Source organism: Dasypus novemcinctus, chromosome 15 (genome assembly GCF_030445035.2).
Source record: "Dasypus novemcinctus isolate mDasNov1 chromosome 15, mDasNov1.1.hap2, whole genome shotgun sequence".
NCBI lineage: Eukaryota > Metazoa > Chordata > Mammalia > Cingulata > Dasypodidae > Dasypus > Dasypus novemcinctus.
Window position 1 is genome coordinate 19,767,561 of NC_080687.1, and position 16,762 is coordinate 19,784,322.

General features: G+C 42.7%; 1 protein-coding gene across 1 annotated transcript in view; it reads left to right on the forward strand.

Annotated features, from left to right (window-relative positions):
• GRTP1 (growth hormone regulated TBC protein 1) overlaps positions 1 to 16,762 on the forward strand; it is a 73,452-nt gene that overhangs the window by 48,254 nt on the left and 8,436 nt on the right. Inside the window, exon 6 of the mRNA XM_004450745.5 lies at positions 16,577 to 16,749. Coding sequence (XP_004450802.1) covers positions 16,577 to 16,749 — 173 coding nt within the window. The remainder of the gene's footprint in view (positions 1 to 16,576; positions 16,750 to 16,762) is intronic.

Below are 16,762 nucleotides of genomic sequence, written 5' to 3' on the forward strand. Positions count from 1 at the left end.
GAGAGTGAGGGAAACCCCACAGGTGTCCCTCTGAGTTCTTGCCTGGAGAGGTGAATTGGAGTCTACACTGGGACGTCACAAGAGAAAGCAGGTTTATTAACACTGTTGGAAGGACAGAAGACAGGGGTCTCAAATCTGCCTTCCCTGAACAAGGGAGCAGGGTTTTTTATGTTTTCAAACAGGACAGGGTGGAATGGTTACCATCACAATGGTAAGTGTGCACAAGGGTGAGCCTAGTTTTTTGTTTGTTTTTTGGTAGGAGGTACCAGGAATTGAACTCAAGACCTAGTACATGGGAAGCAGGCACTCAATCACTTAGCTGCATCTGCTCCCCAGTGAGAGTTGGTGGGGTGTTTTTGTTTTGTTTTGTTTTTGTTTTGTTTTTTTTTAGGAAGTACCAGGAATTGAACCCAGGACCTCGTACATGGGAAGCAGGTATTCAAACACTTGAGCTATATCTACTTCTAAGCCTAGATTTGAAATAACTGTAAACAAGAGTAAGCTCAGTCTATGAGTTTCAGTAATTTTTAACTTTTCGCTATTCTTAATATACAAAAGGGAAGAGAAAGAGAAAACATCTACATAGTGTTTCAGTAATCATAATCATTTGTTAATTCTCAACTCTTGGGTACAGTTTCGGGCTTCATTTTTGCTTCCAAACAAGCTGGGCACTTTCTACCAACGAAGTGACTGAAACTATTTTAACATTAGGTTATGGGGAAGTGGATTTGGCCCAACGGATAGGGCATCTGCCTACCATACGGGAGGTCCAGCATTCAAACCCAGGGCATCCTGACTTGTGTGATGAGCTGGCCCACGTGCAGTGCTGATGCGTGCAAGGAGTGCCATGCCACGCAGGGGTGTCCCCCGTGTAGGGGAACCTATGCAAAAGGAGTGCGCCCCGTAAGGAGAGCCGCCCAGTGCGAAAGAAAGTGCAACCTCCCCGGGAATGGTGCTGCACACACGGAGAGCTGATGCAGCAGGATGACGCGACAAAACGAGACACAGATTCCCAGTGCCACTGACAAGAATACAAGAGGACACAGAAGAACACACAGCGAATGGACACAGCAGACAACTGGGGGGAAGGGGAGAGAAACAAATAAAAAAACAAACAAACAAAAAACTTCAGGTTATGGAGGATGGCATAAAGACCCTGGCGTCTGGAGAGACCCAGTTGGGGCTGGATTTAAATGCCTGGGTTCAGAGCAGCAGGGAGGCAGAGACAGTGCAGGCACCCCATTCTGGAAGCTTCAGGGTCAGTGTGCCATTCCCATGTTTAGATGCTGGTGCAGTGCTCGTCTGCTTCAGGAAGAATAGTTAGGAAGATGCTGCAGCCACCAGGCATAGAATAAATATTCAAGGACAGGAGCCGGTAAGGGAAAAGGACAGGTGGGCTTCATTTCATCCTTTTCTCGTGATCTAGACCTTGGGTTCAGGCACTTAATTTAGAGCATAACACCTTTATTTTTGGAAGATGTTCTAAACTGCTCTCTATAATTGAGAACAAGGTCATGCTGTGCTTAGCCTTTATCCTTTACTTTCTGCAAATTGCCTTACTGGTCCTTGGTGCTCGAATCTGGTTTCCTCTGCATTAAAGACACTCTCAGAGAGAAAAAGAGTGAACATAATTTAAAGAATCTGTGCTCCTTTCTCCCCAACTGGAATGGAACGTTGATCAATTAAAAAGGAAAAAGAATTTTAAAAAAAGCTAATAGCACAAAAACTCAAGAGATAGATACAAAGAAAGAAGTTTCTTTTTGTGTTTTTTTAATTTTTAAAGAAGCTTTAGATTACATAAATTTTATATCAAAATATAGGGACTAAAAAAATATATATAGGGGATTCCCATATACCCCAACTACTCCCCTACCTGCACATTCCCCCATTAACATCATCTTTCATTAGTGCGGTACATTTTTACAATTGATGGACACATATTGAAGGCTTGCTACTAACCATGCACTATAGTTCACCTTATAGTTTACACTTTTTACCACACAATTTAATAGGTTTTGACAAAATGTATAATGGCCTGTATCTTTCATTTGTAATGGCATGCAAGACAATTTCAGTGTCCTCAAAGTACCCCATGTTACAGGTACTCTTCCCTCTCCATTCACTCGGAACCTCTGGTGACCACTGCCTTTATAGCAATGATATAAATTCTTCCATTGCTAGAGTAATCATGTCCACTTAAATCCATAATTGCATTCCCCCCTTATGTTCATTCATTCCTCCATCTTGAGGATTTGGGAATGGTGATGCCTACTCTGTTTCTGATTGAGAGGGACTTAGATCCCATGGGACAGAAGGATGGAACAGTCTTGCTTGCAGTTGTAGATAATCTCTGTTTTTTGGCATGAGTGTTTTCCATCATCATCATTTTGTTTGTTGTCCTGGGCAAGTTCAAAGAACTGGTGTTGCAACTCTTGCTGATATTTAGGGCTCAACCAGCATATGAACAGACCAAAGATTTAGGTCTCTGGGACATATATTTAATGAGTATAGTGCTAATTATAGGTTCAAATAAAAAGGGCAGAAGAGTCACATCTAGGAAAATTGTAAATGAGTTTCACTGTTACATTGGGGAGCACGTATTCCAAAGTAAGTCCCACTGACAAGGTCCCAAATTCCTGAGATTGTCTGCCCTAATTTAGTGTCTAGATGTCTCTAGAGCCCTCAATAGCCCTGCTGTTTGAGGCACTGTTTACGATGGTAGTCAATGAGATCCTGCTGAGACATACATAAGGGTAGCCTCTGGAATGACCTCCCGATTCCCTTTGAAATCTCTTAACCATAAAAACTCATTTGTATTTAATATTTTCCCCTTTTGGTCAAGGTCTTTTTCCAAATGTATCATTAGTTGGTGCTTGGTAATAATCCCTCCATGCCAGGGAGGCTCTTCCCCAGGAGTCATGTCCCACACTGGGGGTTAGAGAGGCCACATTTGAGCAACAAGGTGGTTTTCAAGAAGTAACTCTTGGCAGTGGACTTGGCCCAGTGGTTAGGGCATCTGTCTACCACATGGGAGGTCTGCGGTTCAAACCCTGGGCCTCCTTGACCCATGTGGAGCTGGTCCATGCACAGTGCTGATGTGCGCAAGGAGTGCCCTGCCATGCAGGGGTGTCCCTTGCGTAGGGAAGCCCCACGTGCAAGGAGTGCGCCCCGTAAGGAGAGCAAGGAGTGCGCCCCGTAAGGAGAGCCGCCCAGCGCAAAAGGAAGTGCAGCCTACCCAGGAATGGCGCCGCACACATGGAGAGCTGTCACAACAAGATGACACAACAAAAAGAAACACAGATTCCCATGCCACTGACAAAAACAGAAGCGAACAAAGAAGACGCAGCAAATAGACACAGAGAGCAGACAACGGGGGGGGGGGGGGGAGGGGAGAGAAATAAATAAATAAATCTTGAAAAAAAAAGAAGTAACTCTTAGACTTATATAATACTAGTTTCAATTTCTGGAGGAAAGTACATAAGTACAACCATTAATATTGAGGGCCTAGCATATTGGTCTGTCCTACTTCACTAGGCACTGCCATTTAATTTGGGGATTCTTACTGCTCTATTATAGAATGTAGCAGAACTCCCCAAGAACTCCCCAGCATGAGAATTCAGTATTCTTTTAGTTATTATGTGAGTCTCAATCCACTGAGACAATGCCCTGTGACCACTTGAACATGTTCATATGTCACAGAGGTATTTCCCAGCTGCACTCCTCCCCACATATCCACCCTTCACCAACACCCCACACCAGTGATTCTTCTCTGCCACCATTGTGACCCTCTGTGATCCAAAACCTCCCCAAAAATAAAGCTAAAAATTTAAATAAAAATAAAAAATAAAATACAAAAATAAAGGTAGAAATGAAAAAAATTAAGTACAATAAAATTTTTTTTCCTCCATGTTTTTCATCACCATGAGATCTGTTATCTTTTATGTACAGTGACAGTTTCTTCCGTCTATTCCCGATAGTCTTATTTTTTTCACTTTATCTTCAAAGAAGCTTTAGGTTACATAGCAAATATAGGGGATTCCCATATACCCGGTCCCCTCCCCTTCTCTCCCTCTCCACTATTAATAATATTTTACATATGTATGGTACATTTGTTACACTTGATGTACAAATATTGCATTGTTACTAAACATGGTCAATGATTTACATTTTGCATCATGTACTTTTATAGCTTTTGACAACATTTAAAATGGCCTGTATCCATCATTGCAAGATCATGCAGAATAATTCCAATGCCCTACATCCCATCTACTCTATTCTTCCTTCCCCCTCCCCTCAGAACTTATGGTAACCACTAAGTGTCCATTTTTGAGGAATGAAGTTCATCGTTACATGCAGTAATAATGAGGGCTTGATGTCTTGGTCTGTTTTCTTTTATTAGGCACTGCCTATGTTCTCGAGAGAGTCATGCCCCTCTGATTGAGAACATAGCAGGACTTCCCAGGATGGGAGTTTAATATTTTCTTTTTTATATTGTGGGTCTCCACCCACTGAGATAACAAACTATGACAAGATGAACGCTTTCATATTCCATAGACGCATGCCCCAGGTGCTTTCTATCCTGCATATTCCCCCACTCCCAACGCCCTGTACCAGTAACCCTCCCCTGACTTATTTACCAGAAGAACATTCCCACCATAGTAATTTTTGTTGTTGTTGTTGTTTGTTTGTTTGTTTTGAGATATTAGGGCCAGGGATTAAACCCAGGGACCTCGTGAGTAGGATGCCGGTGCTTGACCACTGAGCCACATCAGCTTCCATGAGCTGGCTTTTTCATTTGTTCGCCTATTTGTTTTTTGTTGTTCTTGTTGTTTTTAGAAGGCACCAGGAACCAAACCCGGGACCTCCCATGTGGGAAGTAGGCGCTCAATTGCTTGAGCCACACTGCTCTCACCATTGTAGTTTTAACCACAGACCTACAAATCCCCAGAGTTCACCTGCTCCTTCCTCCAGCCCCCCACCCCCCAGTTCCATGGATAGTCCAACCCAATCCCCTACCCTACTTCCTTTTACATTCCAGCACAGTTGAACCCAATAATATCTCTGCAGCACTATCACCTCCATCCACTGTCCAACTGCCCACTTCCACCTTATCATAGATTTTGCCCATACTGAGCATCAGCTCAATTCCCTCTGCTCCTTTTCTATCTCCTGATAACCATCTTCCAGATTCTAGCTCTATGAATCTGCTCATTTTGCTTGACATATCAGTGAGGTTGTATAATATTTGTCCTTCAGTGACTGGCTTACTTTACTCAACATAAGGTCTTCCAGATTCATCCACGTTGTCCCATGTGTTAATACTACATTCCTTCTTTTTTATTTATTTATTTATTTATTTATTTAATCCCCCCCCCCCCTCCCCGGTTGTCTGTTCTTGGTGTCTGTTTGCTGCGTCTTGTTTCTTTGTCCGCTTCTGTTGTCGTCAGCGGCACGGAAGTGTGGGTGGCGCCATTCCTGGGCAGGCTGCACTTTCTTTTCACGCTGGGCGGCTTTTCCTCACGGGCGCACTCCTTGCGCGTGGGGCTCCCCCACGCAGGGGACACCCTTGTGTGGCACGGCACTCCTTGCGCGCATCAGCACTGCGCATGGCCAGCTCCACACGGGTCAAGGAGGCCCGGGGTTTGAACCGCGGACCTCCCATATGGTAGACGGACGCCCTAACCACTGGGCCAAAGTCCGTTTCCCTACATTCCTTCTTATAGCTGAGGAGTATTCCATTGTATATGTATACACCACAATTTGCTTATCCATTCACTTGTTGCTTTCAACTTTAGGCAATAGTGAATAATGCCTCTGTGAGTATTGGTGTGCATATATCTGTTCATGTCCTGCTTTCAGTTCTTCTGGGTATAAAGTCCTAAGCGGGATTGCTGGATAATATGACAGTTCTATAGTTAGCTTCCCAAGGAACTGCCAAACTGTCCTCCACAATGGCTGCACCATTCTACATTCTCACCAGCAGTGGATGAATGTTCCCTTTCCTCCACATCCCCTGCAACACTTGTCATTCTCTATATTTTTTTTTAAGATTTATTTTTATTTATTATTCTCCCCTTCCCCCCCTCCCCGTTGTCTGCTGTCTGTGTCCATTCACCGTGTGTTCTTCTGTGTCCGCTTGGATTCTTGTCAGTGGCATGGGGAATCTGTGTCTCTTTTTGTTGCATCATCTTGTTATGTCAGCTCTCCTTGTGTGTGGCACCACACCTAGGCAGGCTGCGCTTTTTTCACATGGGGTGGCTCTCCTTGCGGGGCGCACTCCTTGCACCTGGGGCTCCCCTATGCGGGGGACACCCCTGCGTGGCAGGGCACTTCCTGTGAGCAACAGCACTGCGTGTGGGCCAGGTCACCACAGGGGTCAGTAGGCCCTGGGTTTGAGCCCTGGACCTCCCATATGGTAGGCAGACGCTCTATCAGTTGAGCCAAATCCACTTCCCTCTCTATTTTTAATAACTGCCGGTCTAATAAATGTAAGATGATATCCCATTGCAGTTTTTGATTTGCATTCCCCTATTAGCTAGTGATGCTGAGCGTCTTTTCGTGTGCTTTTTGCCATTCATATTTCTTTTTCTTTTTTAAGATTTGTTTTTATTTATTTCTCCCCACCCCCTCATTGTTTGCATTTGCTGTGTCTGTTTGTTGTGTACTGGTTTCTTTTTAGGAGGCACAGGGAACTGAACCTGGGACCTCCAATGTGTGAGGGAGGTGCCTAATTACTTGAGCCACCTCTGCTCCCTGCTTTGTTGTATCTCTCATTATGTTTTCCTTATGTCTCTTACTGCGTCAGCTCAATGCACCTGCCCATTGTGTCAGCTCACTGTCTTGCTTGTCTTTAGGAGGCACCAAGAACTGAAACTGGGGTCTCCCATGTGGTAGGTGGGAGCCGCATCTGCTTCCCCATTCATATTTCTTCTTTGGAGAAATGTCTATTCAAATCTCTTGCCCATTTTTTAAATGAGTATTTGTCTTTTTTGTTTGTTTGTTCTAAGATGTAGGATTTCTTTTATGCTAGATATTAGGCTCTAATCAGATAAGTGGTTATCAAATATTTTCTCCCATTGAGTAGCCAGCCTTTTTTCACTTCCTTGACAAACTCTTTTGAAGCACAAAAGTTTTAATTTTGAGGAGGTTCCATTTATCTATTTTTATCTTTCATTGCTCGTGCTTTGGGTATAAAGTTTATGAAACTATTTCCTACTACAAGATCCCATAGATGTTTTCCTACATTATCTTCTAGGAGTTTTATCATCTATGCTCTTATATTTAGGTCTTTGATCCATTATGAGTTAATTATTGCATAGGGTGTGAGATGGCGATCCTCTCTCATTCTTTAGGATATGGACATCCAGTTTTCCAAGTATCATTTGTTGAAGAGCACATTCTCTCCCAGTTGAATGGGCTTGATGGCCTTGTTGAATATTAGTTGACCATATATGCAAGGATCTATATCAGAACTCTTAATTCAGTTCCATTTGTCAATTAGTCTATCCTTGTGCCAATACCATGCAGTTTTGACCACTGTAGCTTTGTAGAATGCTTTAAGTCAGGTAGTGTGAATAGTCTAATTTCGTTTTTCTTTTTCAGTATGTTTTTGGCTATTTGGGACCCTTTGTCTTTCCAAATAATTTTCATAATTAGCTTTTCTAATTCAGTTAATAATGCTGTTGTAATTTTTATTGGGCTTGCATTAAATTTGTAAATCAGTTTGGATGGGACAGACATCTTAATGATGTTTAGTCTTCTGATCCATGAACATGGAATATTCTTCCATTTATTTAGTTCTTCTTTAACAATGTTGTGTAGTTTTCTGTGTACAAGTCCTTTACATCTTTAGTTAAGTTTATTTCTAGCTATTTGATTGTTTCAGTTGCCATTGTAAATGGAAATTTTTTCTTGATTTCCTCCTCAGATTGATCTTTACTGGTGTACAGAAATGCTACTGATGTTTGCTGATCTTATACCCTGCCACTTTACTGAATTCATTTATCAGCTCTAGAAGCTTTCTTGTAGATTTCTCAGGACTTTCTATGTATAGGATCATGTCATCTGCAAATAGTAAAAGTTTTATTTTTCCCTTTCCAATTTGGATGCCTTTTATCTCTTTTTCTTGCCTAAGTGATTGAGCAAGTACTTCTAATACAATGTTAAATAAGAGTGGTGACAGTGGGCATCCTTGTCTTGTTCCAGATTTTAGAGAGAAAGCCTTCGGCATTTCACCATTGAATATGATGTTAGCTGTGGATTTTTCATAATACCTTTATCATGTTGAGGAAGTTTCCTTCTATTCCTATCTTTTGAAGTGTTTTTTCAAGAAAGGATACTGTATTTTGTCAAATGCTTTTTCTGCATCAATAGAGATGATTGTGTGATTTTTTTCTTTTGATTTGTTAATGTGGTGTATTACTTTGATTGATTTTCCTATGTTGAACCATCCTTGCACACCAGTGATGAAACCCACTCGGTCATGGTGTGTAATTCATTTTATGTATTGTTAAATACAATTAACAAATATTTTGTTGAGAATTTTAGCATCCAGTTTAATTAGGGTGATAGGTCTGTAGTTTTCTTTTCTTGTGGCATCTTTATATGGCTTTGGTATTAGTGTGATGTTGGCATCATAGAATGAGTTAGGTAATGTTCCTCCACTCCAATTTTTTGGAGAGTTTAAGCAGGATTGGTGTTAGTTCTTTCTGGAATGATTGCTAGAATTCATCCGTGAGGCCATCTGTCCTGGGCTTTTCTTTTTTGGGAGGTTTTTGATGACTAATTCAATGTTATTACTTGTGATTGGTCTTATGAGTTCATCAGTTTCTTCTTTCATTAATGTAGGCTGCTTATGTGTTTCTAGAAATTTGTCCATTTTATCTAAGTTGTCCATATTGTTGGCATACAATTTTTCAAAGTATCCTCTTACAGTACTCTTTATTTCTGTGGATTTGGTGGTGATATTCACTCCCTTGTTTTTTATTTTATTTATTGGTATCTTCTCTCTTTTTTTCTTTGTTAGTCTAGCTAAGGGTTTGTCAATTTTATTAATCTTCTCAAAGAACCCTCTTTTGGTTTTGTTATTTTTTTCTAGTATATTTTTGTTCTCAATTTCATTTAGCTCTGTTCTAATCTTTGTTATTTCCTTCTTTGTGCTTGCTTTGGGATTAATTCACTGTTCTTTTTCTAGTTCCTCCTGGTGTGTAGTTAGGTCTTTGGTTTTTGCTCTTCTTTTTTAATATAGGCATTTTATGGCTATAAATTTCCCTCTCAGTACTGCTTTTGCTGCGCACCATAGGTTTTGATATGTTGTGTTCTCATTTTCATTTATTTCAAGTAGTTACAGATTTATTTTGCAGTTTCCTCCTTGACCCACTGATTGTCTAAGAATATGTTGTTTAACTACCATATCTTTGGGCGTATTCTTGTTCTCTGCCCATTATTGATTTCCAGCTCCATTCCCTTGTGGTCAGAGAAATTACATAATTTCAGTCTTTCTGAATTCATTGAGAGTTGTTTTGTGACTTAATATGTGGTCTACTTGGAGAATGATCCATATGCACTTGAGAAGAATGTATAGCCTGCTGTATTTGCATGTAATGTTCCATATATGTCTATTAGGTCTAGATCCTCTAAAATATTATTCAAGGTCTGCGTTTCTTTATTGACCCTCTGTTGAGATGTTCTAATGGTAATAATAGTATATTAAAGCCCCCACTATAATTGTAGAGGCATCTATTTCTCCACTTACTTTTTCCAATGTTTGCCTCATGTATTTTGGGGCACAAATGTTTGATTGTTCTTTCTTCTTTATAGTTTATCCCTTTTGCTAATATATAGTGTCCTACTTTGTCTCTTAAAATAGTTTTGCATTTAAAGTATATTTTGTCTGATATTAGTCTATTCCAGCCCTTTTTTGGTTATTGTTTGCATGTAAAATTGTTTTCCAACCATTCACTTGCAATCTCCTTGCTTCCCTGGGTTTAAGGTGAGTTTCTTGTAGACAGCATATGAATAGGTCTTATTTCCTTATCAGTTCTGCCAATCTGTGTTTCATGATTGGAGAGTTTAACCCATTAACATTCAATGTTATTAATGTCCAGGTATTACTTACATTAGCCATATTTTCTTTAGGTTTATATATGTCATTTTTGTTTTTCATTTTTCTTTTTATCTTTTTAGTTATTCTTACTAATAGTATTCCTTTCTACACTTTCCCAACCCTCTATCTCCTGTTTTTTCCTGTCAACCTGTAGAACTCCCTTTCATGTTTCTTGAAGAACAGGTTTCTCATTGACAAACTCTCTTAAATTCTGTTTATCTGTGAATATTTTGAACCCTCCCTTATTTTTGAATGTAAGCTTTGCTGGGCACAGAATTGTTGACTAACAGCTTTTTTCTTTTAGCACCCTAACTATGTCATACCACTGCCTTCTGGCCTCCTTGGTTTCAGGTGAGAGGTCAGCACTTAATCTTATCGCGCTTCCTTTGTATGTGATGACTCTCCTTTTGGTGCTTTCAGTATTCTCTCTTTGTCTTGAGTGTTTGACAATTTGAGAAGTATATATCTTGGGGTAGGCCTGTTAGGATTTATACTGTTTGAAGTGTGCTGTGCTTCCTGGATATATACGTTCATGTCCCTCAAAAGAGTTGGGAACATTTTAACCATTATTTCCTCCAATACTCCTTCTGCCCTATTTCCCTTCTCTTCTCCCTCTGGAATGCCTATAATATGTATGTTTCTACATTTCAAATTGTCATTCAATTCTCCAAATTCCTGCTGAATTTTTTCTACCTTTTTATCTCTCTGTTCTACTATCTGTCAGATTTCAGATATATTATCTTTGAAGTCACTAATTCTTTCCTCTGCCTGTTCAAATCCAATGTTATGTGCTTCCAGTGTATTTTTTATTTCTTGCATTGTGCCATTCATTACCATCATATCTGTTATCTCTTTGTATGTTTACAGTTTCTTCAGTGTGTTCCCCCTTGTCTTCTTAATATCCTTAATCTCTTCCTTCACTTCACTACATTGATTCATGATATTTGTTTGGATATCCTTGATTAGTTGTTCCATATTCTGCCTTTGCTCCTGTTTTTTAGTTTTTCATTAGACTGGGCCATCTCTTCCTTTTCTTAGTGTGGCTTGTAATTTTTTGCTGGTGTCTAGGCATCCTCTTTCTCTTGATGGGCTTATTCAGATGGTTAGCTTCTCTTTCTATTCTAGGGTTTTGTTTGGTTTTGTGTTAAGTTTCCTTTTTGACACTTGGTTCCACTTATTCTGTATCCTTGCAGTTGTTCATATTTCCCTGAAAAAACTTTAAGACCATAGAACTGGAAAGAGAAAGACAAAAAAATAGTAATAATAATAATAATAATAAGGGAAATGGATGTGGCTCAACCAATTCGGCTCCTGTCTACCATATAGGAGGTCCAGGGTTCGATGCCCAGGGCCTCCTGGTGAGGGCAAGCTGGCCCATGTGGAGTGCTGGCCCACTCAGGAGTGTGGCCCCGCACAGGAGTGCCACCCTGTGTGGGAATGTCACCCGCATGGAAAAGCTACCCCGTGCTGGAGTGCCTGCCAACACAGAGAGCTGGCGCAACAAGATGACGCAACAAGAGACACAGAGGAGGGAAGCAGATTTGGCTCAACTGATAGAGCATCTGCCTACCACATAGGAGGTCCAGGGTTCAAACCCCAGGCCTCCTGACCCATGTGGTGAGCTGGCCCACGTGCAGTGCTGATGCATACAAGGAGTGCTGTGCCATGCAGGGGTGTCCCCCCCCACCCCGTAGGGGAGCCCCACACACGAGGAGTGTGCTCCATAAGGAGAGCCACCCCACACAAAAAGAAGAAAGTGCAGCCTGCCCAGGAATGGCGCCGCATGCAAGGAGAGCTGACACAGCAAGACGACGCAACAAAAAGAGACACAAATTCCCGGCGCCACTGACAAGAATGCAAGTAGACATAGAAGAACACACAACGAATGGACACAGAGAGCAGACAACTGGGGGTGAGGGGAAAGGAGAGAGAAATAAATAAAAACAATAAATAATCTTTAAAAAGAAAAAGAGAGAGGAGAGAAAATAAGAAGACGTAGCAGAACAGGGAGCAGAGGTGGCGCAAGAGAGTAATTGCCTCTCTCCCACTCCGGAAGGTCCCAGGATCTGTTCCCAGAGCCATCTAATGAGAATACAGACAGACACAGAAGAACACACAGTGAATGGACACAGAGAACAGACAACAGGGAGGAACAGGGGTGGGAGGGTAGGGGATAATAAAAAATAAATATTTAAAAAAATAAGAAGAAAGATAGAAAAGGAACCATAAAATCATCAGGAAAATAAGTAATAAGAGTGAAAAACCATAAATACAAAGCAATATGAATTTTAAAAAGTGAAATTAAAGAAAATGAAACAAAAAAATAGAATAAAAGTCCAGAAAGATGAGGAGAAAAGAGAGAGAGAGAGAGAGAGAGAGAGAGAGAGAGAGAGAGAGAGAGAGAGAGAGAAGACCGAACAAGGAAAGGTAAATGAAAGAAAAGCAGTGGAAAAGGGGAATATGAAAGAAAGAAAAGAAAGAAAGAAACTAAGGAGAAAAAAAACAAGGAAAAGAAAAAAAAAAGGAAACAGAGAGAGAAAAAACACCAAACAAAAAAACAAACGGAAAGAAAACAACCCAGGAAAACAGGCTTTCCTCTTAGGCCGCTAGGAACTGTCTCAGGCTGCCTGCCCTCCACAGGTAAGGTACCTAGTGCTAGCGAATAAAATAAAGAATAAAAAAATAAAAATGATAAAAAATAAAAAACAACAGACAGAACAACCTAAAAATGAAACAAAACAAATATCTCTTTCTGTAAGCTCCTGTCACAGGGCACTGGCTGGATGCCTGACAACCCAGGGAGTCATTTTCTGGAACCCTTCTCTTAGGAGGTAGCAGGGACTAGATGCTGTGAGGCAGGCGTTTCTCCACTGAGCTGCACTCACTCCACAGGTGGGGAGGGGAGCTTCTGAAAGCTTATCTGATTCTCCCTGCCCTGTTCCTTCAGGGCTTCTGACAGTTTGCCAGAGCTGGTGGTTAGCGCCTGTCTGCTACCCCACGCTGACCTAGTTCCTCTTTCCCAAGGTGGTTGGGTGTGACACTGCCTGACCAGATACCCCCCCACCCAGCCGCTTCAGTGCTAGCTGGGGTCTTTTTTTTTTGGAGAAGGTGGGTTTCAAAAAGGACTCAGCCTACCAAACTCACTGAAGAGAAGCCTCTCTCCACCCTCCATCAGACCCCACTTCCTCCCGGGGAGGAGAATGTTCTTTCCACTCAGTTGGCTGCAGTGAGCCAGGGTTTTGGCCGAGGCTTTTCCCCTTGAGGGTGGGGTGTATGTGCGTTCTGAGCCTCAGGGACAAGTAACTCAAGGTTTTCTTTTGGCCTCTTGGTCTCTCTGTCCCTCTCCCTCCTGGATGATGTGCCACACTCTCCTGGCCTGCAGATCCCCAGGGCAGCTCCCTCAGGTAGCTCTCTGCCCTTCCTCCGTTGTTTTTGTGAGAGGGTTGACCTCTGCCTACCTACTTTGGTGTCGTCTTCCTGGAAGCCCCCTGGTCAGGAAGCATTTTCTCAGTCCCTGATAATTTGTAACTGGATTGGCTTCTGCTAAACTGTTTTCACCATACTTAGTATTAAACATACTTTATTGATTGTATGCTTACACTTCAAAAAATATAATTGTGATGTCATGTCATTATGTATAACGATCTGTTTTAACCAAAATATTAAAAATGTCTCCTCCCCCTGAGATGATGAATAGCCAAGGCTGCACACGGACTGTGTTTGTACACAATGTCTTTACCTGTCCTATTCAATAGATTAGTCACTGAATTTTTATAGCATAAATTAAGACTAAATTGTATTACAATGCATCATGTTAACAAGCTAAGAAGTTAAGTTGGAAACCCCTAAGTTCCTAGGAAAGACAACTGCCCATTCAAAAGAAAGATAAGGCAGAAAGCCTGTTAGAAGTGGACTTTGAGCGCATGGCAGTAGCTGTGAGAGCACCTTATTCTGATGGCCAGGAGTCCCCAGGCAGCACTGACAATAGCAAGACTCATGTCTCCAAGCTAAGCCATCATCCTCCGTGGGAATAAAGGAGAAAATAAAGTGAGTCTCAACATTGTGTTTGGCCTCTCTGTATTCTTGTAGTTGTTAGGAAGTTTGGCTCATTCTCCCAGAATTGTTGGTAAATGAAATGAAGTATCCTAGGCCATCAACCACTTTCTAAAAGTTGCTCTCGTTTAGAGAAACCATGGAGGATTCCATGAACTACAGAAGGGAGCGCCCTTTGACCCAGCAACCCCACTTGTAGGAATTTACCCTATACACATACGCACAAAGGTTTCTTTATTGTGGCATTACTTCTAACAAAACCTTGTCAGTCGCTTCAGTGTCCATCAGCAGAGAGCTGGTTAAGTAAATTATGGTTCATTCACACATAAGAATGCCTTGCCACCATCTAAAAGAGTGCATACGACTTTGATTATACTAAAAGTCATTGATTAAAAAAGTAATAAAGTGCAGTAAATCTGTTTGAGGTTATATGAAAAGTTGCCCAGGGAAATTTGTAAAGTGGGAAATAAAAGCAACTTTTAGGACAATGTATAATATAATCCTATTTGTAAAATAAGTAAGTATGGGGAAGCAGATGTGGCTCAAGTGATAGGGCTTCCACCTACCATATGGGAGGACCCGGGTTTGATCCCTGGGGCCTTCTGGTGAAAGAGAAGAAGAGAAAGCATGCCTGCGTGGCAAGCCAGTGCCCTCATGGTGAGCCAGTGCCCATGCAAGTGTCCATGTGGTGAGCCGAGAACCTGCGCGGCGAGCCGAGTGCCTGCACAAGTGAGTCATGTAGCAAGATGATGATGCAGCAAAAGAGAGATGAGGGGGAAAGAGTCAAGGTGAAGCACAGCAGAAAGCAAGAACTGAATTGGCACAGCTGACAGGGAACCTCTCTCCACATCAGAGGTCCCTAGGCTTGAATCCTGGTGAATCCTAGAGGAGAAAAAGTGAGAAGAGAAGACAAAAAGAGAAATAGATACAGAAGCTCACACAGCGAATAAACAGCAGGGTGAGGAGAAATAAATCTTTAAAAAATAACTATAAATATGTGTGAGTATGTATGTGTAGGTTATATAAAATGTATAGGAAAAGGTGTACCCAGCTGTTTATAATAATTGACTATTTAGACAATGGTATGGGGAGGGTGACTTTCACTTTTTACTTTATACCCTTCTGTAATGTTCAAGTTCATTGCAAGTATGTCCTCTTCATAACAGAAAAAAATATGTAGAAAAATAGAAACTAGAAGAGAAATAAAGAAGTGAAGGCCAAGAAGAAAGCCTGAGCAGGTGGAGGGAAGGGGGGTCGGGTTTCTAATGGCTCTGAAGGCAGGAGGCGTCTCAGGGAGGCGGGATGAGTGCTGCTGTGGAGAAGAGTTCCCACACCTGCCGGCGCCCCACATCCTCCCAGCCGCTGGGGAAGCCACACTCGCTGCTGCCGTGGCCTTCCACGCGCCTAAAGCCACGGCCATCCGTGGCAGGCGTTTTAATCACCAGCCAGGTGACGGATAATCTGTATTTAGGTCACGTTTTTTCAAATTGCGTTTTACAACACGAATGATCTAAGGGGGTCCACATCTCCCAGCCACCTGCTGGGCCTCGGGCTGTCCCCTTGGCTCAGTGGCCTTCGCTCCGTGGGAGGCAGGACGGAAATGCCAGAGCAAAGTGCAGGAGCTGAGCCAGGCAGGCCTGCCGCAAACCCCACTGCTCTTCCTGGGCAAGTTTCTCAGTCTCTAGGATTTATATCCTCCCTTGTGAAGCTGAATTAACCAGTGTTGAGTGGGCGTGCGTACTGGGTTCGCTTGCCCCTGGAAGCCCCACCTTCTACCTCCAAGCCCCCTGGACCTCTCCTGGCCTTTAGGAGCTTCTGGAACCCCACCTTGCATTTCTAGCCCAAGTTCGTGCGACTGGCAGATGGACAGACAGCTGAAGGTCACGGCACCAGGTCCTTCTGGGTGCCCGCCCTCAGGACTCCAGCCGAGCCTGCTGCTCCTCCCCTCAGCGCTCCCTATAGCAGATAGAGGATTGTTCCAGGGCATTCCATTTTACAGCCCTATCTTGGGCAACTGAGATTAGGATTGGTTTGTGTATTCCTACTGGGACTAACCCTCCAGTGGAACTGAGTGGGGAAAAAAGGGGTTGCTATTTGCAGATTTTAAGGGCTGCCCCGCAGTGTGGCCTTAGCCAGGCCGGGTCTCTGGCCTCAAAGCTCCAGAGCTCCCCCTGGCGGACATCCCGGGAAGCCTGGCTTTGCTCCTCATTCACCGAGCGTGGCTGCCTTTTCAGCTTGGGATCTTGCCTCTGAGTTCTTCCTCCTTGCATTTTGCCCTTTCTTTTTGGAAAGGGAACCCGTGTGGATGGGCTTGTTTCCCTCAGCTCCGAGGGGAGTGGTGCTGTCAGCTGGGGCTTGCTTTTTGGGCGTGTATACTTCACGCTTCTTGATTTTCCTTTCTCCTCTTCTCCATGAAAGATTACTATAGCCCAGCAATGCTGGGCCTGAAGACGGACCAGGAGGTGCTGGGCGAGCTCGTGCGCATGAAGCTGCCCGCAGTGGCGGAGCTGATGGACCGGCACGGCGTGCTGTGGACGCTGGTGGTGTCCCGCTGGTTCATCTGCTTGTTCGTTGATATCCTGCCTGTCGAGGTAAGAGGGTAAA